At 44.4% G+C, this 26,788-nt stretch overlaps 1 protein-coding gene across 7 annotated transcripts in view; it reads left to right on the plus strand.

Moving 5' to 3' along the window:
• Nucleotides 1-26,342, plus strand: part of PLEKHB2 (pleckstrin homology domain containing B2) — a 418,604-nt gene extending 392,262 nt beyond the window's left edge. For 3 of the 7 annotated variants that reach the window (XM_052685587.1, XM_052685588.1, XM_052685586.1), the window contains exons 2-8: nucleotides 18,586-18,636; nucleotides 19,236-19,388; nucleotides 20,155-20,257; nucleotides 21,159-21,198; nucleotides 23,499-23,588; nucleotides 24,498-24,600; nucleotides 26,117-26,342. In XM_052685587.1, coding sequence (XP_052541547.1) covers nucleotides 18,600-18,636; nucleotides 19,236-19,388; nucleotides 20,155-20,257; nucleotides 21,159-21,198; nucleotides 23,499-23,588; nucleotides 24,498-24,600; nucleotides 26,117-26,253 — 663 coding nt within the window. In that variant the 5' untranslated portion in view covers nucleotides 18,586-18,599 and the 3' untranslated portion in view covers nucleotides 26,254-26,342. Of the gene's footprint in view, nucleotides 1-15,484; nucleotides 15,575-15,739; nucleotides 15,765-15,790; nucleotides 15,813-18,585; nucleotides 18,637-19,235; nucleotides 19,389-20,154; nucleotides 20,258-21,158; nucleotides 21,199-23,498; nucleotides 23,591-24,497; nucleotides 24,601-26,116 lie in introns of those variants that run through there. The other 4 variants (XM_052685589.1, XM_052685583.1, XM_052685584.1 and 1 more) reach the window with 4 other exon arrangements.
• The last annotated feature ends 446 nt before the right edge of the window (nucleotides 26,343-26,788 follow it).

Genomic DNA, 26,788 nt, shown 5'->3' on the forward strand with positions numbered 1-26,788 from the left:
AGAGAGGGGGGGGGGGGGGCGCGTGCGGCCGGCGCGGGGGCCGGGTGCCCGCGTCACGTGACCGGAAGGCCTCGGCCTCGCCCCCTGCACGTGACGCCGCTCGCCCGCCTCTCCGCCGCCATTTCTGTGGCCGGGCTGATGCAGCGGCTGGCTGTGCGCTGTGTGGTGTTCTGTGCGGGTGGCCCTCGACTGGGAGAGAGCGCGGCGGCCGGGCTTGCTCGGAACGGCAGTAGGCCTCGGGCACTGTGGTGCAGAGCTGTGCTGCCCTGTGGGAAGCTGGCTGGGGAGGCGCGGCGCTGCTGGCTGTGCTGAGGTGACTGTAAATAAAGGCCGCTGTCAGGCTCTTTGAGGAGCTGGCACGCGGGTGAGCCGCGCTAAGAAGGCTGTGTAGGTGGCAGATCAGAGAAGTTGAAGTCCTGTCTCAACTGAAACATAGGAGGAAAGCAATAAAGGCCTTAAGCAGCATCCCAGTAGTGCTGATAACTTGTGGCTAAGGGCACGAGGTAGTGCTTGGTGCCATTTACACCTGTTGAGGAAACTGCCAGTGCTTGGAGGCAGCCTGAAGGAAGGGCATTTGTCCAGACACAGTGCTGTTAATTCTGTGAGGCTCTTTGCAGACACCATGACTAATACTGCCGGGAAAGATGGGGCTGCTGCCATGAGAATGTAGTTCTTAATTAATCCTGGGTTGCATACGGACACGAAACATTGTGCTGCTGGAAAGGGTGATTGAAACCAAAGCACAGCAGGTAGGAGGTCAATGGGCGCCAGGTGTCTGTTTAGAATTGGTGGCTGTGCACTGCAGCAGCATTCTGTGCAGCAGCTCTGTATTCTGTCAGTCTGACGGGACAAACATTACAAACGAACCAGCAGCTGCTTGCATGCCAGCAGTGAGAACAATACCGGGTACTGCATCAGCTTTTTTTCTGAGAAGGGCCCAGTTACAACGGGTTGAGCTCTGGCCGATATGCAGCTCATACAAGTGGGCCTGGCATCCCATGGGTTTACCTGACATTGCAGGGCACCTTGGAGACCTGCTGATCTCAGAGAAGTAGTTTTGCTACATTTCCTTCACTTAGGGATATGCCATATGATTAACAGCCCTCTCTGCTTCCTCACTAGGCATTGTTAATAAAAAGCTGATGGGTATTACTATTCTTACCAGATGCCTTAGAGTACAAGTATGCCTAAAATGTATAACCCTTCTCGTTTTTCTAGCTGAAAAAAGAAAAAAGTCTGATACAAAACAGATGACAAAGTGGCAATGCAAGTTCTTGCACACTAGCAGCACGAACAGGCAAATGACTGGTTTGTGCAATTTTTATTCTTGGGTAGTAGGTATGTATTGGTTGTATGGTGCATAACTCCTGCCAAGCAATAAAATGTAAACAGTACGTGTGCTTAAGAAAAAAAGTATAAAGGATGGAAATGATTTCTGAAAACTAATAAAGATGAAGACTTCTTAACACTGCTGATGTTTCTCTCCTATACTCTCATGATTTCAGTATTGACATGTACAAGTGATAATGTAGCAGAATTGCAAATTGCTGACATCTGTGACAGACAGAACACCTTGCACTTTTCTAATTATCCTCATATGCCTCCCTCCTATTGCAATACAACATCCAGCAATGCAGTGGCACTGGTTAGTCACAGAGGTACACTGCAATGAACAGAGAGTTGTTACATTGACTTTGGCTACATTGCAGAAAAACCTCTACCTTTAATATTGAGACAGGAGTGAATGCAGTGGTAACTCAAAAAGATGGTGTAGGGCACTACATACAACACAGTACTTCTCCTTTGAGTGTGATTTGTTTTGGCAAAAGGAGAGAGACCTATTTGGGGAATGAGAGCTCATAACTGCTGCAACCACGCTAATACTCCAGCAATTTGTAGATGTAATCTGCACTTCAACACATACGTTGGAGAGGATTCGAGTTTTAGTTACATGGAAGTGATAGTAAAGGCAGTACAGGAAAAAATACCATCTATATAGAGAGAATATTTGCTTTGAAATTAATTCTCATGTTTTGTGGAATATTACATATTTTTGAAAGAAAAAAATAATCACCATCCCCCTGATATCCTGTGTTGCTGAAGATTTTCTGTGCTGTTTCATCTGCGACTATTTGTGCTGCTGTGGGAAACGTGTACCTTCAGCACCTACACGGACTTGCCCTGAAGAGAGCTGCCTTGGATAGCCACTCAGTGGCCGCTAGAAGCTATTGCATTAACGTGACAATTGCTTGCACCTGGGTTTACTCGTTTTCATTGTATGAGAGCAGTGGTTATGTAGCACCAAGGACTTTCCAGCACGGAGCTGGGTGTTCGCAAGACGCAAGAGAGGGACACAGCCAGGACAGCTGGCCCAGACTGGCCACAGGGATGTCTCAAACCGTACGGCATCATGTTAAGTAATGAAAGCTGGGGAAAGGAGGAAGGCGGGATATTTGGAGAGATGGTGTTTGTTCGGGGGAAGTTCTTTACTATGAGAGTGGTGAGGTGCTGGAACAGGCTGCCCAGATGCCCCATCCTTGAAGGTGTTCAAGGCCAGACTGGATGGGGCCCTGGGCAACCTAGTCTGGTATTAATTGGGGAGGTTGGTGGCCCTGCCTGTGGCAGGGGGTTGGAGATTCATGATCCTTGAGGTCCCTTCCAAGCCGGGCCATTCTGTGATTCTGTGTGATTCTGTGTGATTCTGTGTGATTCTGTGTGATTCTGTGTGATTCTGTGTGATTCTGTGTGATTCTGTCTTCCCTGTTACGTGTGGTGAACCCTGATTTCCTGGGCATGGCTGAACATCTGCCTGCTGATGGGAAGTAACAAATGGACTCCTTGTTGTGCTTTGCTTGCACACAGATTTTACTTTACCAAGTGAGCTGTCTTTACGTCAACTCATGAGCTCTCACACTTTTACCTTTCTGGTTCTCTCCACATCCTATCTGGGTTGGGGAGCGTGAGCAAATGGCTGTGTTGTTCTGAACTGCCTGCTACAAGTTGTTATATCTTGATTAAAAAGTAGGTTTGGGGCAGTTTTGATTGCCTTCAGCAATATTATACTATTACTCATAAGCATTTCTCATTTTTTACTTCCTCCATTCCACTCCTTTCTTCACCATTCAGAAGCTCTTTTCATTGTCCTCCCCTTATTTTTTCCTTTTATTATTCAACAAGATCAAAATGCCATTTCTGTAGACCTTAGAACTGCCTTCATCATTAAACGTCTTATGTTTGTTTGTTTGTTTGTTTTTTAATTTTAATCAAATACTTAGGGTACCAAACACAACTCAATGGCTGAACCAAGAAATGTACAAATATATTATGATTGTCTACAAGCATCTGCTACAACCCTGCTGACACACATAACACATAAATATAGCATGCCATTTTGCCCAGTTCTCCTCTTTTCTCAATAGTTGGCACATTCTCTTTTAATGGGAGTTTAATTTCTTGAGGTTGATGTATAGGACACATGCTTTTCCAGAACCACAGGCCCATCACAGATACATTCATCAGGTACACAAAACCAAAACAGAACGTGGGCACCAGCTGTAGCACAGCTTTAGCTCAGATTCAGGAATGAAAAATGTATTACTGAGCAAAATCATTTTTTTTAATTCTGTTTTAACAGCATCAGGAGTATTTTCCCTCACTGCATGCCTATTTTCTGCATACCTAGCATAAACAAAGTATGCTCTGCCTCAGCTCTTTCTCTCAATGATTTTTCTTAACAGAAATTCAACATTCTTAATTCCAAAGCATAAAATGGTAAAAGTAGTTAAAATATGTAATTAAATAACCAGATTAAATGCTGTTTCCATTGTATTGGAGAACAAAAGTGTACAACAGCAAAAACAGTAACAACTTGATAATGATCCAAATCAAATATCTGAAAGCCAAGAATGAAATCAAAACAGAATTTGAAATGTGTGTAAATGTCAGTGCCTTGTAGCCTGCTCAATTCTACTCTGCGACTACACAAATGAAAATAAACCTATTAGGTGAAATCCTTCATCTACTGATTAGACTGCTCTAATATTAAATGGAAGCAAATTAACTACAAAACTACCGATAAATGTTTACTGTCATACAAACTAGTCTCAGTACAATTCCCACAGAGTTTTATAAAGTAATGTCTTCAGTTGCCCTATATTTGCCTGAATCGAGAGAACAAGGAAAAACACTTGGAAGAAGAAGCCAATTAATATTCTCTGTCATCAACTTGCCCTGTTCTGGAATCTGTGGTTATAAACTGTTGCCATTTATGCAGGATAAATGTAGGAAACATACATTTATTTATAGAATAGGCAGTGGAAAGTAGAATAGACTTTACATTTGCTTATCAAATGGAATGGTGAAAAAGCCAACACCTGAACTGAAGTCTGCAGTCAGCGATGCTCAGCAATCCATGCTGCATGGATAAAGGGATTTCACAGACAGCTACGTGCCACTGCAGCAGCAGTAGGCAGGCTGATAGTGTTTGAAAGCACTGTGTGTGCCTGTCCAGGAGAGCAGGAAGACAGAGAATCCAAAGAAAGCTGTCAGGACTAGCTTTGGGATCATTGCCAGGATGAACTCTTCTGGCCAATGGCTAACTGAAAGAGACTAGATAATATGAATAAAGCAACTGTCTTTGCTTAATTTTTCCTCTGTCCAAAGAAATGGACCTTTGCATATTCTTTGTAAATCACAAGGGCTACATCAAAGTAACACACTACTCCATTCTCTGCTTCTTCTATTGGAAAGCAACTGACAAGATTCCAATATTGACTACTCGGGTCAAGCAAAAGCTACATTCTTGATTTATAATTCCACGTTCAGCGATATTCTGCGTGTGTAAGCTGGACTGGATGGATGGAAACAAGAAGAGGAGTGATTTATTTTGCGAGGCAGTTTGAGAGGTGCAGGGAAATGGCTTTGTTAAAACCATGCAGCACATCCTTACTCGACAAAGCCTTTATGCAACTGTTTAATGTTAGTTACATGTGACAGTTTCACAGGAGAGTCCTTTTCCTTTTCTTTCTCTCTATTTTCATTTCTTGTCTTCAGTCTACACTGGACCCAAGCAAATGCAGTGGGTCATGTGCCATGCAGAGCCACAGCAGCGGGCTGATGTCACTTGGGGATGGAGCACACGCAGCCAGGCAGCACGTAGGAGTCCTCAAGGACTAAACAGTGCTTTGTGCAGATGGAAATGTAAGCAAATTCAAACTATGAATTTTAGCAAGGCAGTGTGCGAGCTGAAATTTTTCAGAGGATTAAAGCTTGGCCAAATATGTGTTGAGTAGGACAGCAAAAAGTCTTGTCTGTGACAGCAAGGCATTGACCCATGTGCCCTACAGAATAAATGCCCCAGTGTTTGCTGGTGAAATAGCTGTAAGAATCTTCTCCTTGAAGACAAAGTATTGCTGTCTTCTACAACCACCTGGCTACAAATGACAAAATGCTCAAACTTCAAATTATCAGCACAAGAGAATTTTCTGAAATGGAACTCAGTTATAAGAAATTGTAAAATAAAGATTTACATTGGAATGTGCCAGAGAATGTTCATCATAGGTAAATGATGTGTGTATGTGTGTGCGCCTGGACACACAGTGCACACTCACACACATGCAGTGCTGCTGCATCACTGAAGATTACGTAAACAGAAATATCCCTAATAATTAAATGTGCTGGTAGTAAAACCAAGCAAACGGAGTGGGACATTTGAAGGATGTTAAAAACGTGCAAAAAATGTTCAAAGTAGCTGAATGTTGTGTGAAGTTAACTGGGTAGTTGCTATTTACAAAAGTGGTTACATGCTGTTACCATGGAAACGTGGGGTGGAAAATAAAGGACAAGTGTGGCTTCATCTTGAAGCAACTCCGACTGGGAGGAAAGCAAAAGCTGGCATTCCTCCAGTAGCAGAATAATTGCCTCTCCTTAAGGACGAGCAGTATGTTTTATTGTACTTTTACATACCGTGCAAAGTTTTGAAACTCCAAGCAAACAAGGGTAAGGATAGAATGATGGATCTATAGCTTGTTGAGAATCCTATCACAGTACAATTTATTCTTGTTCCTTTGCTATTTACTGCAATGGTAAACACTGAACGTTTTCTAAGTCTGCTTCAAGTTATTTTGCGTCGCTTCCAAGCATACAGTCTGCTAACATCCCCATGGACATCTTTTCTTATCTGTATTTCTGCTTTGACGAGGGAAGCACACTCTAAGGATGTGACTTGCTGCCATCAAAACAAGCTTCCTGAGAACTACAAAAGACAGGGAGATGACCACTGGCCCTGAACGTTTTTATGACAGTTTTGAATGTGGAGCAGTTGGCAGCATAGACAGAACAAGTTATTCGTAAATAAAAGGTGCACCCAAGGACACCACAGCCAGCACTAGGGCTGAAAACCAGAAAGCCACACAGACATCTGACACATTTGTCTGTCTTCTGGGAATCATTCTGGTGCTGAGAAAGCCCTTCTGAGACAGATGTCCACGGCCACAGACAGATGCCAGGTCTGACTGTAGACACGGCTGCCGCACCTGGCAATGTGGTGCTGGATCCCTGAGGTGCTCCAGGTGTGTGCACTGATGGGCTGGCACATTCAGTGTGCAAGGGCTAGGTGATCAGCAAATGAGAGGTCTTATCCATAGGTTGGAAGTTCCACTAAAGATGTGATTAAAATCCTGATTCGAGCCTGACTTGGAGTGCAGAGAAAAAAGCACTCTATCTCAGTTCCCTTCTCTGGAGCTGGGAGCTGAGCTCTGCTTGTCCTACTAAGGCCTGCGTTCAAAGGACGGCAGCAGGCCAAGAGCTGCTGCCATGTTCTTGTACACTGATCCTTTAGGAGGAGTATTTGAACCTCTTTGACATTTGTCTGTCTACTGTTGTACAAACAGTTTGCTCTTTTCTCAAGCCACTAGTTCATTTCTATAGGTGCACATCGTCCACTTGACATCAGCTGCAATTCCCAATGGAAGAAGTGCCATTGCTGCTATATGGAAGGAAACACCATTTGCAAAAAAAATCAAATAATGGTTCTACACTTTTGCTCTGATAGATGGCTGTCTCCCTAAAGGCCACATCTGAAGCCCACTACAGCAGAAACATCCACTAGACAGAGCCGTTATTGGGTAACCATATTACCCCCATCTTTCTGTTGAATGATCCCAGGGAAGTGAACCTCCATTCATTTCCCAATGTTGCAAATTGACTGTTCTGTTGCAAAATGGCTGTTCTTCATTATCCCAGTGCTGCAAATTGACAAGCCCTATCGTCCCTCCTCCCTCATTAAACATGCATTTGTTCAAGTCCAGAAAACACATTTATGATGAAGTTAAGCTACATTATAGAACTCCCTCACGTTCCATAGCACAGTGGCACTTCACAGAGACTGATCCACAGGACATTAATGCAGTAAAAATGCCGTATTGCATATCTTTATATAGGAAGTGTTTTTGCCTACTTTTTCTCATGCTTGATACTGAGCTACCACATTAAACAAGGGCTATTTCAAGTTATTGTGGTGCCCTGGATTTTTCATTCCAGTTTCTGAATCAGCCAGTAGACATGGTAAAAATCTGAACAGAAATGCTTCCTATAGCCATGGATCTAAGGAGAGCCTTCATTCTACCAAGTAAAATGTCATATTTTCAAGATAAGAATGTTCCTGCTTTTCCATACAGGCTTCATGTGAGTAACCAATGTGTCAGCTCCATGACTAGCACTGTGGTGCAAGTGCTGGGTGCTCCCATAACTTGCTCAGCTGGACAGAGTATGTTTACCAGGATATTCTCCTTGACTCTTCATTCTTTATGTTTTTCTTTATGCTAGTTTCTTTCTCTGAAGAGCAGGATTTGTAAACTGGTCTTGGTATGAAAGTAACACCTTACTTCCACAAACTGAATGCTGCATTGGGCGTCTCTTTGTTTCACAGACAGTAATTGCTTTCTCAGGAGTAAATTGGTGTGTGTCAGGTTGGTCAGTGACTGTTCAGCCCCGCTCATCTCTAATAAAATCTTCATTTTTAGCACAAGTAAATGACAGAATTTAAAGGCTGACTACTTACGAAAAGGCCAGGTGTCTAAAATTAAAAGATTAATTTATTTCACTTTATCTTTCAGCTTAAAAGAGTATTATTTAGTCGCAAAAAGAATACTACAAATATCTGCTTCATCCCCGTGAGACATTTCTTTTGATAAGCAGCAATATACAGCAAATAAAGACAATTCTATAGCACCACATATTGATGAAGTAACCATTAAAGCTCTGTACGTTGACTGAATTTACTAAGAAAAGGGAGGCAGTAAGCACAGTGACAATAAGTCATGCACACAGATACAGACAATATGCCATTCACAGCTCTCTGCATTGCCTTGACCTTCAGAGCCCTGCGTTTGGCCATAGAGACAATGCTTGCCATTGGAGATGTATTATTTTATGCTGCTTAATGACTACATAAAGCTATTCCAAACTCCATTAAGCCTGATATTCTTTCTGTCATCCCTTTTCCCTCAATTAATGCAAACCTTAGAGGAAAAACAGGGCACAGCTTTGACACATCTCTGATAGATTTCAATCCTGTTTGAAAAGAAATAGAAGGACTAAACTAATAATTCTGAGTATCCTGAGCTCTTGTACTTTCTGGAAGTACCCAGAAAATCCCAGATACACCTATCTACACAAACTCTCGATGCCTGACCTAGTATTACAAGTCTGATCAGTAGTGTGGAATTTCCCCTGCATTTTCCTTCAACCCCAGCTGACTGACCTCAGCATCACTCTTTCTTTTCTTTTCTCTCTCTCTGTGCCAACACAGAAAGCTAGAGCAGCAGTGCTAAAGAACGACTCAAACAAAACCCTCGTGGCAGACACAGCGGCTGCAGCCACGCCATCCTGGTTCAATCCAGCGCCTGTTCCTGGAGCCTTGTGACCGCGGCCAGCTGCACTCACAGCCCCGTGCCCACAGCTGCACACCCCAGTGCCAGCTGGCTGCCTCTGGGCTGCTGCAGCACACGGACTGACAGACACTGAGGGTCCAGGACGGACAGTGGGCTCTGCTGTTTGGGATGCGGCTGTGTGCGGTGCTGGGAGAAGCGGAGCCTGAAGTGGATGCAGGTCTAAAAGTGAACCGAAATCTGAAAACAGAACAGTTATCCACTTAGGCAAAGTTTCAAACATGGCGGTGGCAAGTAAGGACAAGTTGCAGAGAATAGCATGTTGGTAGACTGCATAGCCTCCGAGGGTTATGTTTCCACAAGTGGTGTCAGGTATTTCTGAAGTATTACTGGCTTGTACCAACTGTATCTCACCTTAAGATGGTTCCTGAGAGCGAGAGCTGTTCTCTGTGCACGTGAGCCAAAACAGCCTTTGTTACATTTGATCAATTCCTCTGTGAAAATGACTTTTTAAAGAAATCAGTAATGTATTCTGAGCTGCAATAACCATCATCCACACACATGCTGCTTTCATAGCACTTATGCATGTGACAAGAGCGCTAGAAGATGTAAATCAAAAGAGCGTTCTCCTTGGCTGTACCCAGCCCCTTGAAAGCTCTGCTTCTTCCCTGGTAAACTGAGTGTGCTCAGTGTATTACAGACACGAAAATAATCAGCCACTGTCCTCAGTGTGTATCTCACTCCTTGCCAGTCCTCTCAGCTGAGCTGGCAGAGATGACCCCAGCAGTGAGGGTTGTTTTTGCAGCTTCATGGTGTAAAGAGTGACATTGGGAACCAGACACCTTGCTCTTCCCTAGCTGGCAGTCTTTTGACACAAGGACAAAATTGGCCTCCTACTTCAGCTTGGGATCATTTTTGCCTCCACTTTGTGTGAAAGCAAAGGGTTCCTTGGAACGCTGGAAGTTTTGATTAGGGTAATGCATGGGAGTAAACTGGAAATGATCCATTTGCAAAACCTGACATCTGTGCTGTAATAGCTTAGTTGCTATGCTTGCAACTAAATGAGGAGAGGATGCATTTTATTCCTCTAACAAATGATGTATAAAATACATTTGACAAGTCTGTAAGTAAATTGTTGGGTATACTTGTTGCTGTCTGATAAGGAGAGAGCATCACTGTAGATCACCTAATTTGAAGCTCTTCCTGTCAGCATCTGCTCATGAATCCAAAGCAGAGAATGGAGGTGAGAGCATTAAGGCACACAGAGGATCCATGGACAAAAACAAAAGGGAAGCATGCAAGTCAATTAGCAGCAGAACTCAGCAATCGTAGCAGCATTTTTAAATATATATATGCTTTTTAACCATACTAACAGTATTTGGGTATGGGGCAGAGCTCAGTGTGGTTGCAGGACAGTGCAGTATTGATGTAAGCACTACATCATTCCCCGTCCTTCTGTCCCCTCCAAGCAAACAGCTGACAGAGCTCTCTGCAGACTCTGGAGAAACACCTGCTCCTAAGCAATGCAATCGCTTGAGGTGAGCTACAGTGAGAGTAACTGTCACTATTTAGATAAGCCATTATTATTATTATTATTGTTATTGTTTTGATTCCAGGTGAATGAGCAAACCCCTGCTCTCTGTGCTTCTTCAGTCATCTTAGGCATTTTCAAAGCACTTCAAAATACAGCAGGAAACTTGGATCAGGATTTCTCTTTGCACTCGGCTGTAGGCCCCTTACATATCTGAATTAGGAGCACTATCTCTCTAAGGTTTATGTGCATTCAATGGAGAGAGGATGGTGCCCTCAGACAATGGCTGGCATTTGAGATGGATGGAAGCAATGCCTGGAGAGGTCTTTCTGTCTTCCAGAGATGATCGAGGGAATCTAGAGTGACTACATCACTGGCCGGCGCCTAAACAAAGTATCTGAAATCGGATGGGATGAATTGGTAATACAGAAGTATCAGCAAAAAAGTTCAGAAAGCTAAGAAGGAAGATGCCACACATTCCTCAGGTTATAAAACTGATTCCTGACTGTTTCTTTAGTTGGCAAATCTGGGCCTCTAGTTATACAAATGGGAACAGCCCACAGCATCATAACTTGGCTGCTTTTATTTAAGCACTGTCAGAGGGATGATACTGCATTACAGTGGCTCAATGGCTGGCAGAGAGAAGGACAGCATAAAGTGACTTTTCAGAAATGAAACCTCTCCAGATCAAAAATTATCATCATAGGCTCATCAAGTTTGGAGAATTGCAGCCTTCAAAGAATGACAAGTTAATTTTAGGAGTTACCCACTATATAGTGCAGCAAAACAACCAATTAGAATACTTTTCTGCAATCCAAGAATCTCAAAACCGACTCAAGGGCTTTCAGGTTCTTCCATGCAGGGAAGTTTATTTAGAGGTAGAATGTTCTCATTGTAAATCTTGATCTGGTTAGATACGAACACACTAGATCTCCAGAAAAGTTGGGGCAGATGTATTAAAAAAAGATGATATGCTGATGTGCTTGTAGTAAGTGCTGCAGAGGAACATGAATTACCGGATCCTTGGATTTTCAATATGGAAATCTCTTTCCAGCTCCAAGTCCCAGGGGGCTGCCAAACGCCAGGCTACAGGAGCCAATCCTTGCTGAGCGTGAGAAGAGGGGATTTTTTCTTTTTTGCACTATCCTCATGGTTTGACTCAGCACAGGTGCTTATCAATAGGAATAACCCCAGGGAAGTCAGTGCCTGACTGATTTGGGATTATTAGATCTTCAGCTGTGCTAATTTTGAGGGAAAATGGACTCTCTTGACATGCCTGGAACTTTCTAAATGCCTATTTTGCAAGTACTTTTTCTCTTGCTTCTATCACAGCAGGCCTGGCTGAGACCAAAACCCATTGCAAACCCTAGTACTACACAAAACACAGCAGGAAGAATCCATGTCCCACAGATGTTAAATTTTTCTGAAGGTCTGTAGCTTTTTCAGAGTCTGGAATGACACTTCAGGAACTAATGTTTGCAAAATTGCCTCGAGCCACGTCTTTGGCTGAATTAATTTATTTGCAGGCACTGAATGATAGTGGCAAACCAGACAGTGTACCTTGAAATACAGGCACAGGTGGCAATAAAAGTATGGTGAAACCACAGTCCGTGAAATCACTCTACCTGTTGTTCTTGAGTGGTTTTGAAAAACAGCATTCTGCTTTGTAGCCAACTTATTGACCTCTCCAAAATAAGCAAATAGCACCTAAACTAGTGAGTTGGATACAGAGGTAAGCTGTATTAACCCTTTTTCTTACCATGCCTTTTAAATGATAAGTAACTGAGAGAGTGCTGTCAGTCTGCAGTCAGTGCTCAGACACATGTGAGCCTTTGTCGCTACCATGAAAGAAGCAACAGCAGAACTTGCACTTTCTGCTTGCTGTTAGATCATGAGTCAAATCAAGCCAGGAGCTCTTAGTGTCAGCTCTGAAGCCTGTTTCATACAGATGAGGTTTTCAGCAGTCGATCCACACGCACTGTCACAATCAGGGGCATATTGGCTCCACGCCTGGAGTTCGATTGTTCCCATCATGCTTTCTGCAAAGTGTATAGAAATCCCAAGTAGTGGTCTCTTAAGCTTTTGTATATGAAAAGGACGTAAAATATGGAGAGCTCTGTCTTCTCTAGATTTGTCAGTTACTGCACAGATAGCTACTGTTTGTAGCATTCTTCACACCTTCTAAATAGGGGCTGTCTCTTCTGCTGCTGGCCCAACATGCGTATCAACAAAGGGGAAATACCTTCTGTGCTTGAAATAACCTCACAATTTTCACTCTGCAACATACAAACACTTCCACATCTGACAGAGAAGGGAAATACAAAGAGGTTTGTACAATTTGCTCTGCCCCATTCCTGAAGGTGTTCAAGAACCATGGAGATGTGATGCTTATGACCACGATTTAATGGTCAATACTGCTGGTAGGTGGACAGTTGGACTCAATTATCTTGGAGGTCCTTTCCCACCTTAATGAGTCTGTAATATTATTATCTTGGCAACATTTAGGTAGTCAGACCCTGTAGAATTGTTACCATGTCAGAAGTGAGGGAGTGAAAGGTGTTTCCTGGCTAGACCCAGGTGTACCTTACCATCCTTCCTACAAGAGGGAAATCTAGGTGCAGGCTGGAAGGAAACTACCCTGTAAGCCAGTCACATTAGTATCCAAACCATTTCAGGGCAGAATGCCACCTAGATTGAGTCTGGCTTGGACACAGAAGATTTTCCTGCATATTTTCTGAGCTGCCCATCTCTTTCCATCTCTATGAGTTGGATGTTGATGCTACATGTTGCACTTTCTGTTCTACCTCTTGCAGCCTGCAAGCATAAAATGTTCTGCTTCAGGATCTGTGTCTGATGTTCAACCCAGTTACACTGCAGATGGCCTCGATGGTCGGGTCCTAAATCACAGTGTTGTAAATGAGGGGGAAATTTTGACACAGCAGTTCTGTGTCTATAAAACTGGGTAAGTTAAAACAGTGTTTGGCATTGTGAAAAAAAATATCAAGTGGTGCAGAACAGTACGTGTGAGATATAGTAATGCCTACAGATGATAGAGGGAGGTTTGAAAAGAAGAATTAAATGAGAATGATTACTTAAAAGAATGAATACAAAGCAGTACATGAGGTGAGGCATGCTTCCATGATGGCAATCTCTGTTCTGGGAGAGATAATTGCCTCTGGCTTGTCTTAGCAGCAGTAAATGGCACTGTGCTGGGTAGCAGCCCTGCTAATGCAGGTTGGTCACATCTCAGAAGGAATATACAGCTGGGCAGGAATGTTTCTTAGCAGAGAATTTACCTGATCCTTGTTGTGTACAATGCAAAGGGAAATTAGCTGTCAGATTTTCTGTTTTCACTTGGGAGAAAACCAGAACACTTCAGGACTGTACACGAGAATGAAGCTGTGGAAATAAAATACTGTCAGTCAAATAGCTCCACCCTCAGCCAAAGATCCTGTTACTTAATCAAAGGGCATGCAGAGGCCTCTGGGAGATGCACCTATTGGCGTTTGCTGCTATAAAAAGCAGTAGTCGAGCACGAGCACTTCCTACACATTTCAGTGCAGATATTACACACCACAATGGCTCCTGAGAAACAGCCAGTAATAGTTTTCTGGTTTGTGACAGGGTGCTCTGACTCCTGGAAGAGAAGGTAAAACAATACAGGGCCTCACACAGCACCTTCAGAAGACAGCATGGTTCCCACTGAGCAGGCTGGGTCCCACATGGCTGGCTCAGCATGCATGGAAGACAGCACAGAGCGGGGTCTTCTGAGCAAGGTGAGGGAATGGACTTCCGACTTCCCATTCCCGTGAGCTTTAAGAATAAAGACAGGCAAAACACGTGCCCCCAAACCAACAGTCCTTCCAAAGCTGTGTAGCAAGCAAGGTGTTCCTGAAGATACGACAGACCATAATAGTGACCAGGACTCTGTGTTGGTGGTCACTGGACAAAGACAATCTGACAGGGAAACACGAACACATGTGGATTTGGCACCAAGAGGTGCAGATCTGTTTCTCCACATTGGCACAGGCCTTCCAAGTGACTGTCCCTGTGCTTTAGTCCCTTCTATGAAAACGGAGCCTAACTGCTCTCACAACCTCTCCTTCTTCCTTCGAGATGCATTTCTGTAGACTGTGAGCTTTAGTGTAAATCTTCTCCTTCAGCACTGTCGTTAGATGCGAATGCAACAGTGCAGTCAGCGCCAGGTGAAGGTGGGAGTCAGAGCTCAGGGACTTCAGAGGAGACTTCTCACTGGTGCTGTCAGGCCTAAACAGTCATTAGTGGCACAAAGTGTACATCAAAGTGGTACAAGTTGTTTTCTCTGCAGGAGCTTTTCTGCATGTCACAAAGGCCCTGATAATCCTGTCATGAATTTATGAAGACCCTCAGGGAGATTTAAGCAGTTATGTTGTGGGCACCCAAAGTTGAACATATGTTGGAGAGATGAACCCAGCTGCATTATGCCAAAGAATCAGTGGACAACATGTAGGGCTGCTCCAAAAGTAACGCCTCCTATTTGATGGTGTCGGCCCATCGTGTCAGGGGCAGATGGTGGTGGGACGGCAGCAGAGGTTGAGCTTTTCTACCAGAATCCCGTTGCATGTTGTTGCCATGTGACAGACGGCAGCGGAGGGACAGTCTGACGGAATGGCGGCAGAAAGAGGAGGCAAAGCCTTCGGAGCTACCCACGTGCCAGTGACACCGGGTTCTCCCCCGGCTCAGGCTGAGCAGCGCAGGCAGCACCGGCCCGCACAGAGCTGGGATGCAGCCGTGGGGCACGTGTAGGCGTCACGGAGCAGCCCCTTGTGGCCTCGAGCGCGAAGCTTGCAGAAAGAATTTCGAATCTTTGAGTCTTCGTTAGCCTCCACGGCGCGAGATCAGCAATCGCCCGTTTATCGTCATCCCACAGAAGATAAAGAAGGAAACAGCCTCAGCTCTCGGTTCGATGGGGCACGGGAAAGGAGCCGGGCACGAGACCCGGGCACAGCCCGCCCCTCCCCGCCGCCGTGCCGCGTCCGTGCGACACCGTGCGGCACCGCGTCCTCGCGGCCGTGGGTCGCGGCCCGGCCGGGGCGGTGCGGCGGGCTGACGTCACGGCGGGGCTGGCACTGCTCGCCGGCGGAGCGAGGCCACGGCGGGAGCGGGACGGCGGCAGGTAGGGGCGGCCGGGCGGCGCTGAGCGCGGTGTGCCGGCCCGGCCGCACGGGGCTCGGGGACCCGGGGCTGCCGGGTGCGCGGCGGGGAGGCGGGGCGCTCCGCCGGGCGGCGCGGGGCTGCGGTGTGCGGCCCTCCCCGCAGCGCCCGCCGGCCCCGAGCCGGTGCCGATGGGAGCCGCGCGGCTTGCGGTAGGAAAAACGAGCGCGGCTCGCGGGAGAAGGGCCACGGTTCGCTAGGTGCGGAGTCGGGAAGATTCTGACGTAGAAGGCTTGGTTGTTTTTAAAGGGGAAGATCAGTCGGGTGAGGCCTGAACGCCGCCGAGCCCGAGGCTGTGCGTCTGCAGCTGTGCGGTGGGAAGGCGGCGGCAGCCCGGCACCGCGGGGCGCGGCAGCTCCGTGCGCGGATCCGCGCTCTGACGGCTGCATCCGGCGCCCGCAGCAATGGCGAGCTGCACCGCGGCCTAAGCTGGGTTCGCGGCTGGCTTTTTCTGTCAGCCAGCTAGCGAGAGGGCGACTGGAATGCGTGGTTGGACGTTCCGTGCCGTGTTCGGTGTGAGGGAGCGGCGGGGAGCGGCCCCGCACCTCTACCGTGTTTGCCCTTGTGCTCCATGGAGGGCGTTCTTGCCTTTAGGCTTCAGTCACCGACAAACTTCTCTCGAGGTTGATGATACAAAACCCTGACTTATCTGTGTTTAATGGCCACTTCCCGTGCTGGTCACACGGAGCTGGCTTCACAAGCAGATACTGCACAGCTGCTGCTTATCTGCCACAGCTCCCCGCTAGCTCTGGGAACACTCTGCTAGACATGGTGTGGGCTCAGTGTAACACTGCATTGGACTCTCAAGTCAGTGCTTGCACTTAAAAAGGATCAGACAAGAATATCAAACTGATTTTGCACCTCCTACTTTGGTGCTGACAGAATGCTCTGTGTCACTCATTGCCCTCTATCTGGAGCAGAATTTTGGGGCACTGAAATTCTGTGTTGGGAAAATGCAGTCTGTGCCTCTGAGATTACACACGGGGTGCAGTACAGCTGGAGGACTCTTTGGTGCTGGAGCCCACGCTAAGTGTGAGATGGCCTGCAATGTGAGACTTGGGTTGTCAGGCCCTCTGTGATCTTCAGTTTGTCAAGAGACAGCTTTTCTTCATTTCTTCCTCCTTTTCTGTCTAAGTTGTGTCTGATTTTGCTGTTGTGTAACAGAGTAGGTTTAAAGGCAGCGTCAAACGTTCTTTAGTCTAATCTAGCTCTTGCAACTGAACGGAAGTTTGAGCAAGTGCTTTATGGGCTCTTACACTATTAAAAGGCCTCTGTAGATTCACAGGGATTTCACCTGGACGATGTGGAAGCACCAGCAGAGTGCTTCCATTCCTGGGAAAAGGATGTGCAAGAAGAGAGATTCCTTCTGAGGGAAATGTAGGGGAGCACTTATTGGAGCAGCTAAAGAAAGAGGCTCAGGGCCTTTGTCTACATGGAGGAATAAATTGGCCCCAATTTCAGAAACCCCCCTTCTGTAGCCCAGTGACAGCAGGATGCTCTGAGCAGGACCAGGATTCCAGCAGGACAGGAGTTTCATGCTCCTTTTCATCGGGCTGTCAGCTGAATGTTTGTTTTCCCAGCAAGCTGATACAAAAAACAATACTAAAATGTTTGCATTGGAGTTTCAACCTTAGCTACAGGTGATTCTCACTATTACACAGCAGCCTGTGCTGCGCACAGCATTCCTTCAGTATGAAATCCTGCCGGCCATTGCCTTTAGTTGTATGCTAAAGTCTTTGCCTAGCAAGAGTGATACTTTGTCCTTAAATTCAGGGCTTTCAGCAAACCATGTAAACTCCTCAGCAAAACTGACATTCTCTTGGGAAAGTTTTTGCTCCTAGATAAGGACATCTGGAGCTTAAAAAGCACAGAGTCAACACTGCACCAGCTCAGAGGAGGTAAATTTTACCCTGCCAGATCTGATAATAGGTGCTGTAACAAGGTTGAAATGCCTATAAAAAACATAGTCAGCAGCCATATTTTTTGTAAGTTTCTGACTTCAAACACATCCCTTACGTGGAAGGAGTTCCTGTGGCTGTCAAACCTCATGCTGCTACAAAAGCAGTGTTACAAGGCAGGTTTAAGCATCTGCCTCTCCTTTTGGCTTTACGCCCCTCTAGTAATTTCCAGAAAATGCCAGGGCCGAAAAGTGCTTGTGTCCTTGCTGTTCTAGTTCTGTCCAGATAGTTGTGTTTCCCTTAGTTCCCCCTAGAACACCACTATGCTAAAAAATACAGCTTTTCCTCCAGTATATTCGATGTTTGGTCTGCTTCCTTTGGCTTGCTCGCACACTGGAGGACAGTGGCAGAATGCTGAATGTCAGGTGTGATAGCTTGGATTTCATGTGGATCTTTCCCAGGCCATTTCGAGCTTCATTTAAAAACTGAGCAGAAATGAAAATGTCACTTTATGGGCTTAACTTTTACTTATTTAAATTCATCTTGGAGGGAGCTGGTAACAATTTGGAAGGCATACAAGTCATAAAAACAGCTTTCTCCTTCCTGTTCAAGGTTAAACTCTTTCAGCTTTTGTTTTGGCTGGACTTTGAATCAGTGAATGAAAAACAAAAATTAGAAGGGGAAGTACAGAAAAAGGGAGGGAGAGTGTTTGGTAACGGGAGACTGCAGGATAAAAGGAGCACATGTATGTCAAGGAAACAATCTGTAATGGAACCGGTGGTGAGTCAGGGTCACAGGCCTGACTCTTCCCCATTTTGCATTGTTTGTTTGTAAACTTGTGCTTTTCCCACTTTAACTGATGTGTCTCTGACAGTCGCATCAGATTGAACGTTTGTTCCACTTGCTAGGATCTAGAACACTAATTGGGCCTTAGTGAGGATCTTCAGTTGAGATCTGTCTTCTCTGCCTGCAGTACCAGCGGAGTGCAGTGTGGTATTCTAACGTGACATGCCTCTTTCTAATGTACTGCTGTGAAATACTGATGACTGCTTCCTCTCCTTCCTCTTCTGTCCACCAGATTAAGCAACAATGGCGTTTGTGAAGAGTGGCTGGCTGCTTCGTCAAAGTAAGTCATGGGGCTCTCCCCTTTTTCTCCCTGCTGTGTCTGACTCCTTCAGACAACACTGCAGCAGCTCAGCCATTCCCAGGTGTTATTTCTCAAACAGATCTTTATGTCTGCGAGTTGTTGTCCTTGTTTTTTGACTATAGGACACTTCACAAAGGGACCTATCATGGCAGCATTTCCATGTTTCCTTTGGGTGTACTGGTGGGAAACTGTGTATCACAGCTCAGGTGTCCGACTGCCCTGCTTCAGATGCTGTTCTGTAATTAGTGTTACGTAAGTGGAGACTTGGAAACTTTGCCTGACACCTTACATTAATGTCTTCAGTTAGTTATGCCTTCTGCTTGTTCTTGCAGTGGGACAGAATTAAAGCACCAGGTTATGCCCTTAAAATACACTCAGTTGCAACTTGGAATAGATGGAATACAGAACTCAATTCTGTAATGTTCTAAAGCAGGAATGTGGTAGGACAAGATTTTGCCTGGAGCCTGAGAATGCCTTTGTCCTCTGGGGCAACTGGGAAGGATATTTTGGTTTTATTAACTTCAAGACACAAATACCTTCTAATATATGCCTTCAAAAGTGACTGTTTGATTTTAAAGGCACTATTTTGCGGCGCTGGAAGAAGAACTGGTTTGACCTGTGGTCTGATGGCCGTTTGATATTCTATGATGATCAGAATCGCCATGATATAGAAGATAAAATCCACATGAGAATCCATTGCATCAACCTCAGAGTGGGGAATGAATGTCGAGGTAACACTGAGACCTTTGGAATTTGTGTACTGAGAGATTCAGAACATCAGTGCCTGCCCAGCACACCAATTACAGCACTACTTGTGCAGAAGTAAACATGCCTACAAGGTGTGCAGCTTTATTGTTCTAAAAGGAAAAAAAAAACCACAAGAACTCTCCAACTATGATATAATTGCCTGACATGTGTTTGTGGGGTGATATCACCACGTGATAGGTTAGGTTAGTGCTCAATTCTTCCTTTTACAACTCAATGAGGACAGTGTACCTTACAGTGCACCTGTGGGTGGCAGGTTTGCATGAGAGACCAGGATGTTTGCAGTAGGCTTGTGTGTTTGATCATAGAGCATTACTGGTGAAATTACAGTGCTGGCTGGAAGGAGAGTTGGGATGCAAAATGGGAAACCTTAGCAGATTTTTCTCAAGCGTTACAAAGTTCACCTCTGGCATTTATCAATACTCCCCTTGATGTGCATCAGTAAAGGACAGAAGTATTCCCCAAGTACTTACAGCTAGGTACAGATTGGTTCTGCTGTAAGACACTTGCATGTATTAAGAGTGATGTTCAGAGCTAGTTACCTTCAGGACATATTCTAAAGAGAGCAGGTAACGTCCTAGTTTAAGTTGTTTTGATGTCATGGAAAGCAGCTACAATTGGCCACAGTTTATTTTGTCCAGAGTTTTGCATAAGCTATCGCCCTTCTTGTAAACAGGATTGTGAAGTTCTGGTTATAGATTCTTCTTATCTCCTTTTTTTTCCCCAACTCAGATTTCCAGCCTCCAGAGGGAAAGCAGAGAGACTGTTTACTGCAGATTGTTTGTCGGGATGGTAAGACCATCAACCTCTGTGCAGAAAGTGCAGATGACTGTTTGTAAGTGTGCCAAATAATATCATTTTTGCTACTTTTTCCTCTATTATCTTTTTTTTCCCTCCCATTACTTACCATCCTTCCTTTAGATTTTCAGAGACATATTTCAAGAAAATTCTCAAGCAGGATTTCAGTTACAAAAAAGATAGCTCTTCTATGAGCTGTCTAACTCACATAGATGCAGTTCTTGCAAACTACCTGCAAGTTTATTCACTGGAAGCACTGGAGGCTGAGAGGAGTAGAAGCATCTTAGTAATACAGCTAAAGCAGAATATTCTGAATAGATTTTATTTTCACTTCTCTCCTTCTTAAAGTAGCCCATGACCCTCTGTAGCCCAAGGACGTCTCAGTCATTAAAAAGAATTGTACTCCAGTGCTGTGACCTTGGCTGTGTTTAGTTGGATAACATCTACCAGCAGTGTTTGCCAAGTACACGTGGTTATAGGCACACTGTCAGCCATACAGCATGGGAGTGTCTGCATGAAGAGCCTGTGCCTTCTGTTCAAGCTGCTGTGCTCTCTAGTCAGCAGATGCAACTCTTCAGGAAGGGGATACAACTCTTCTGATACATCTCTTCCCATTATTTTGTCCCAAGCATAGCTGCATGTCACTTGCCTGTTGGGCTTGCAGTGAAGGCCTTCAGATGTGTTCCTTGTCACGGTCCTTTTCTTGTTCCTTCTCACTCCATCTCAGCTCTGCTAAGGAAATAATTATTTTTCAATCTTGGTGCTACCTTTGGTGCATTCATTTTACTGTATTATTAGGCTTTGACACATGGAGTATCTGAAACTCTGCTCCTGCATTACCTCTAATTCCTAACATAGTTTTCTTTGTAATACTAAGAAGAAAAAGTGCTATTAATTTTTATCTGTGTTCCACTAAACATTTTTTATTTTTTTGACAGGGCATGGAAAATTGCTCTTCAGGATGCCAGAAGAAACACAGTAAGTGTTTTACATAGACTTTATACCAAAAACCTCTATTAGAGGGCTATGAACATTATTAAAGCTTATAGGCTGGGAGAGGAGTGATCTCTGCATCACCAGCATGTCATCCATGCAGCCAAAGCCAGGCAAATACAGACTGGATGGAAGTGAATGATTCCTGAGAGTGATTTCTCTGACTGGGAATGAATGTTTGGGAGGCTGGTCTGTAAAGGAAGTGTGCACTGAGGCTTTATGCAAATCTGTAACCAGCAAAAATGGTTCTTTTCCTTCTATTTGTGGTATACCAAGTGCTGAAGGAAGCTTACTGCCAGCATACTACACTTTTGAGCTAAAACGGAAGGTGTTTTTGATATAGTTCCATTACACTGCAGGATAACTCTTGGCAGAGAGCAAGAGGTGCCTGGAAGGAAGTGTAGGTATGCCCAGGAGTACATTACCTCTGCATCAGCATGCTAGCTGTGTTTAGTAAAGAGGTCAGAAACCAGAAGGATTTCTCTGTGAGTCATAGAGTTCACCAGAAATGGTATCTTCTGGGAGTTGTGAATGTCTTCTTCCTCCAGAATGCCTTCCAGAATGCTTTTTAGCACTGTCTGTCCTTAGATGACTAGACTGAATCAGCCTGAGATGTTTCAGTGGGAAAATGCTGTGTTTTGAAGAAGCTTGTTTCAGTCTTTGATGGGTCACATTAACATTGCCTCTTCACTGACACATCTGTCATATGATATAATTAAGATGCCCAAAGCAAACACTTGTCATTGCAAAACTATTCTGGACTCAATTGCCTGAGTGCTGCTACACTCATTTTGTTAAATGAGAAGTTAAGTAACTTTCCTCATGCAGAGGACACAGTACTCATAATCTGTCTGCTCTAGTTTCAGTGGATTTATCTTGTTATATGTGAGACAGTGACTCCTGGTTTCAGGAGCTTTTGTTTTTCATGTCCCCGATGCGATGCCAGGTGGCGTTCAAAACCTGCCAGTGCCTCAACTTCTTCAGCCAAGGCAGACCCCTGCCACTGAATGTAGGGCAGATAGCTGTCTGCACAAGATATGTATGAAATTAGTACTTTCCAGAGCTGTTACAGCTCTCCACCTGGACTTGAACTTGGCCAGAGAATTGGATTTGAGTCCATCTGCAGGTGTCTGATACAGCTTTCAAAAACACAGAGCCTCCAGCAGTGCCTCAAAACTTCACTGGAATGACCAGATGATCATCCTAGCTTTGAGAACTGTGTCACTTAAAGACATCTGCAGACTTAAGTCACATGCCTCTATAGAGTTTCCTGCAGCAAACAGAATACATTTACTGTTGAGATGTGAGCACTCACAGAGCTTCATCTCAGTCAGTGGAAATACCCACCTCTTCATACTTTCAACAGTGCATTTCAAACAATTCTCAGAATTTTTATCACAAGTTTCCTTTAGGATACATCCATAATGCACCATCAAAAGTCTTTCTGTAGTCCAGTTAGAAGAGCTGATAGGAGCTATTAAAGCATATATTTGTACACTCAAAAAACAGAGCTGTTTCTTTCTTGGGATAAGTCACAGAGAGCATCACTGTAAACTTCTGGTATCAGGTGCAAGAACACATCTTTACATAATCATCTGTAGAGAGCTCCTTGAAGATGGATTCAGGTAAATTATCACCTTTGTTTCGAGGCTGCCTTCAAAAAGGGCCAAAATTACATGTAGCATTGGAAAGGTAAATTCTTAAAAAACAGCCCTCAAACCTCTGGATTTAAACCCATATATCTGCCTTTTTTATTTTCTTCATTCTCCTCATGGCCAGAAGGTGACAGGTAGCTAAGAAGTTGTGCTAAAATGTGCAGGTGGTACTGTTGGCTGCCACATTTGTTTCTTTTATCTGCTCTTGCTGACACCATTGCACTAGGGTGCCAGGAAGCAGCAAGCTTGATTGTGAACACTTGTTTGTAACTTGAAAACTAACAGTGAACATGACGGTAACTTCTAAAACTGAGATGATGAAAAGAGGGAAGGAATCAGTGTGCTTGTGTGCACACATATGGATAGGAGATACAGGCTTGCTTTGTACACACGCACACAAGTAAGAAATTGTGTGGCTCCCGACAGTGATGATGATGCATTTGTGGCCTCTCAGTCTGTCTGCTCTCCGAGTAGTTTCTTGCTGTGTGTCTTTACGAGGCACTCTCTGCTTTCTTAACATGCAGCAGATCTCTGCAGTTACTTCGGGGGTCATTAAGTTTTAATCTCCTTCCTCCTCGAATTGTCTGTCTGCACAAAAAGGTGTGACTGCTATCTTTCCATGGCATTCAGGGCTACGTGGGATCTGATGTGATGTATGATGAGACAGCAATTTCCTCAGCCCCTCCTCCCTATACAGCTTATGCTACCCCATCACCTGAGGTAAGAACTGCACTTGGGCAGCATTAAAACAAGTGAGGTAGCAGAAGCAAGCATCCTTCAAGCACCCCAAAGTGCTGTGCTGTGCTTCACAGACACATCCAGCTTTAAGGTTTGTACAGATGGGAATGAGGCACTAACAGGACATCCTCACTCCTACTTGAGTGGATCTCCCTGGAAAGGAATAGGGCAGATTTGGCTAGGAGATCTGTTAAGGGGTGGGTGCTCCGTGAACTTAGAAAATAAAGCTTCTTAAAGAGAGGGAAGGAGTCGTTTGGTTAATCTTGAAAAATCTTGGTCATGCAGCCCATTGTGTGAGCACTGAAAGGGTGTAAAAATCAGGAGTTTTAAAAATAGAACTTAATGACTGGAGCTGTCACTTTGAACACATACAAGTTCTGTGGTATACAGGATGTCATAGCAACAAAGTGACTCTAGCTCCTGGGTGCACAGTTGTTCTGCACTGGAGGAGGAACAGAATGAGGGCTGAAGCAGTATGCATTGCTGATTTCTGGATGTTCTGACTTGTGCAGTGATGCACAAAGGTGCAGTTTGGGATGGTACTGTTTGTTGCACCACTTGTGCTCTGCTGCAGCCCCTTACTGCTTAGAACTAGATGTGGTTACTGAGAGCTGTATTAGGGCTAGCATTGGGCTGTGGCTTGGCCTGACAAGCCAGGCCCTGCCTCTGATGCTCACCACCCAGGAAGGATGAGAAGTGATTCCTGCTTAGGAGCATTTCTTTTTCAAGTGTTTGTTCTGAATCCTTTCCAGGATTCTAAGTCAGTGCAGACTCGATATTTCAATGAACATCGAACTGCGTTAGAAATGAGGGAGAATTGAGAACAAAGTGCAGAATTGGAAACATGGCAAAGAATACTTTTGTAATGGACATGTTTTTTAACTTCACCAGGTCTATGGCTATGGCTATGGTCAGTACCACGGTGCATATCCCACTGTGGGTCCTCACATCTTCTATGCCTCCACTGGACAAGCCTACCAGTATCCATACCACGGTAATCACTGTCAACCATATTCTCCATGTTGGAGAAACCTGAGTAATTGACACTGGGGGTTGGGTTTAGATACCACGTTTTCAAGTTCCTTTACCATCTGCTGCTCCTGCACAACAGTGATGGAAAGAAACCCGACTTCTAACTGGAACCAAAGCCCCCTCACCCTTTCACAACAAATTGAGCTCAGTGAAATTTGTATTAAGTGATCTAATGCCCCAGCTGTGATTCCAATATATGTAAGTTGCTTTACAAACTCTTTTCAAAGCACACAGAAGTCTTTAACTGCAATAGTCAGCACATTTTGTAAGGAAACATAAGAAAGTAAGAGCAAAATTAACTTAGTACTCTATTGGGTGAGATGGAAATTTTGATTCATCTTATTTCAGCAGTGGCTTAATTTTTACCAACACTTATCTCCAGCTATGACCTCAGAATTAAATGAAGGCATTCCAAAGGTAGCTTTGTTCTCAGGGCATTTTCTGTTTGCTGGGGTTGCTGTAAATGAGTATATTTAGCTTTGCAGTCTTCTATAGCTCTCAATCTCAATAAAAGAGGAAAGAGACAAAGGTTTACAGTATGCTGTTAGCTTAGTTACCTCAATTTAGATTTATCTTTGCGTATTGAACCCGTCCTACAGAATCAGGGGCTTAGTCTAGCATGGATAATTACTAAGTCTGTATGCTCTGGCTCTTTTTTTTTTTTTTTCTTTTTCATTTTTGAGGGGGATTTTTTAACCATTTGATGGGTTACTTCATTTGCCTTTTCCATTTTTTTTTTGTGACAAGAGAGGTGCACCAGCTGAAAGATTCTACAGCTTTCCTCATCGAAGTTAGTGAAGACCTAAGGAACAGATCACACAAACACACACAGAGTTCTGCAGCGTTTGCACAACTCTGTTGCAGAGCAGGGGTTAATTGCTGGTTTTTAATAGTCTTAGGTTAGTTCTTCACTGCTGGGCCAGTCTTTATCTGAAAAGGCATGTGGCAGCTGTCACTGTGCCACAGATCAGTGCCTGATGCAAAGGCTGAAGTATTAAGGAGCAATTAGAGCAAATAACTGATACACATTTTCTGGCAAACCACTGGCTTAAAAGCTACTGAAGGACTTCACTATTTTTGTTAATTTCAAGGTTGGCTAAATTTTTAGACCCATGTCTTACATTAAGCCACCAATCCTGATGGAATGATGCAAGTCATTCATAGATTCTTTGCAAATACAGATGCAGATTGTGTTCAGCTTTACATTTGCTATGAGCTCTTCTCTGGGATGTTAACTTTTTGTTAACTAGGAGTCTTGCTGGCTTCCTGTAATTTTTCTGTAATTATGGAGGCTGAACCCAAAACAGGGATGTTTCTGTGATTTTGTGATTCTGTGCATTCCACCTTTCTAGCTGACGTCATCATAGCGTTCAACAGAAGGAAGAGAGGGAAGGAATGGACATGTTTTGAAATCCAAATGCATGGTATTATGATCTACATTCCTTCTGCCCTCCTTCTAATAATCTCTTACTGCCTAGGACCATATGGCCAACCCCCTGCAAACCACGTCATCATTCGAGAGCGTTACCGTGACAGCGATGGAGATCTTGCACTGGGCATGCTTGCTGGAGCAGCGACTGGAATGGCTCTGGGATCATTATTCTGGGTCTTCTAGACTACTCATTCCTTATCTTTGTAGTTCCAAAACCTTTATTGTGTGCAATAATATACTGGCAATGTTGTTTACTGTTAAACTTTCAAAAATGCAATAGTTATTTTCTAGTAGTGACATCTTAATAACTGATTCTTAACTGTCCAAAGGAGAGTTTAAAGGCACCAGTTGGTTGGAAAAGGCATGTGCTGCTCTTCGATCTTTTCTGACACAGTAGGTTCTGTAGGGGTGAGGATCAATATGAGCACCAGTGTAACATGGTCAGTCAGCAGTAACCTTGTGAACATACTGCTAACATAAACACCAGTGGAAAGAAAGGCGTTGGGTTTTTTGGGGAGGTCTAAAATCCAGTTCAAATAGAAGGTTTATAGAAGACCTGAGTTAGCATACATATACTGCTGGTTACTAAACATCCCCTGGACAAACATACAGCTCAGCAGAAACCCCTTGGCATTAGGCAGTCTGCCATGCTTAAGGACTTGTGGTTTTTAAGCTTGTCTGCAGACGGTAATGCATTTCCTTAGATAGAATCCTCTGC

The sequence above is a fragment of the Tympanuchus pallidicinctus genome, unplaced genomic scaffold (assembly GCF_026119805.1).
Source record: "Tympanuchus pallidicinctus isolate F22 unplaced genomic scaffold, pur_lepc_1.0 scaffold22, whole genome shotgun sequence".
Lineage (NCBI taxonomy): Eukaryota > Metazoa > Chordata > Aves > Galliformes > Phasianidae > Tympanuchus > Tympanuchus pallidicinctus.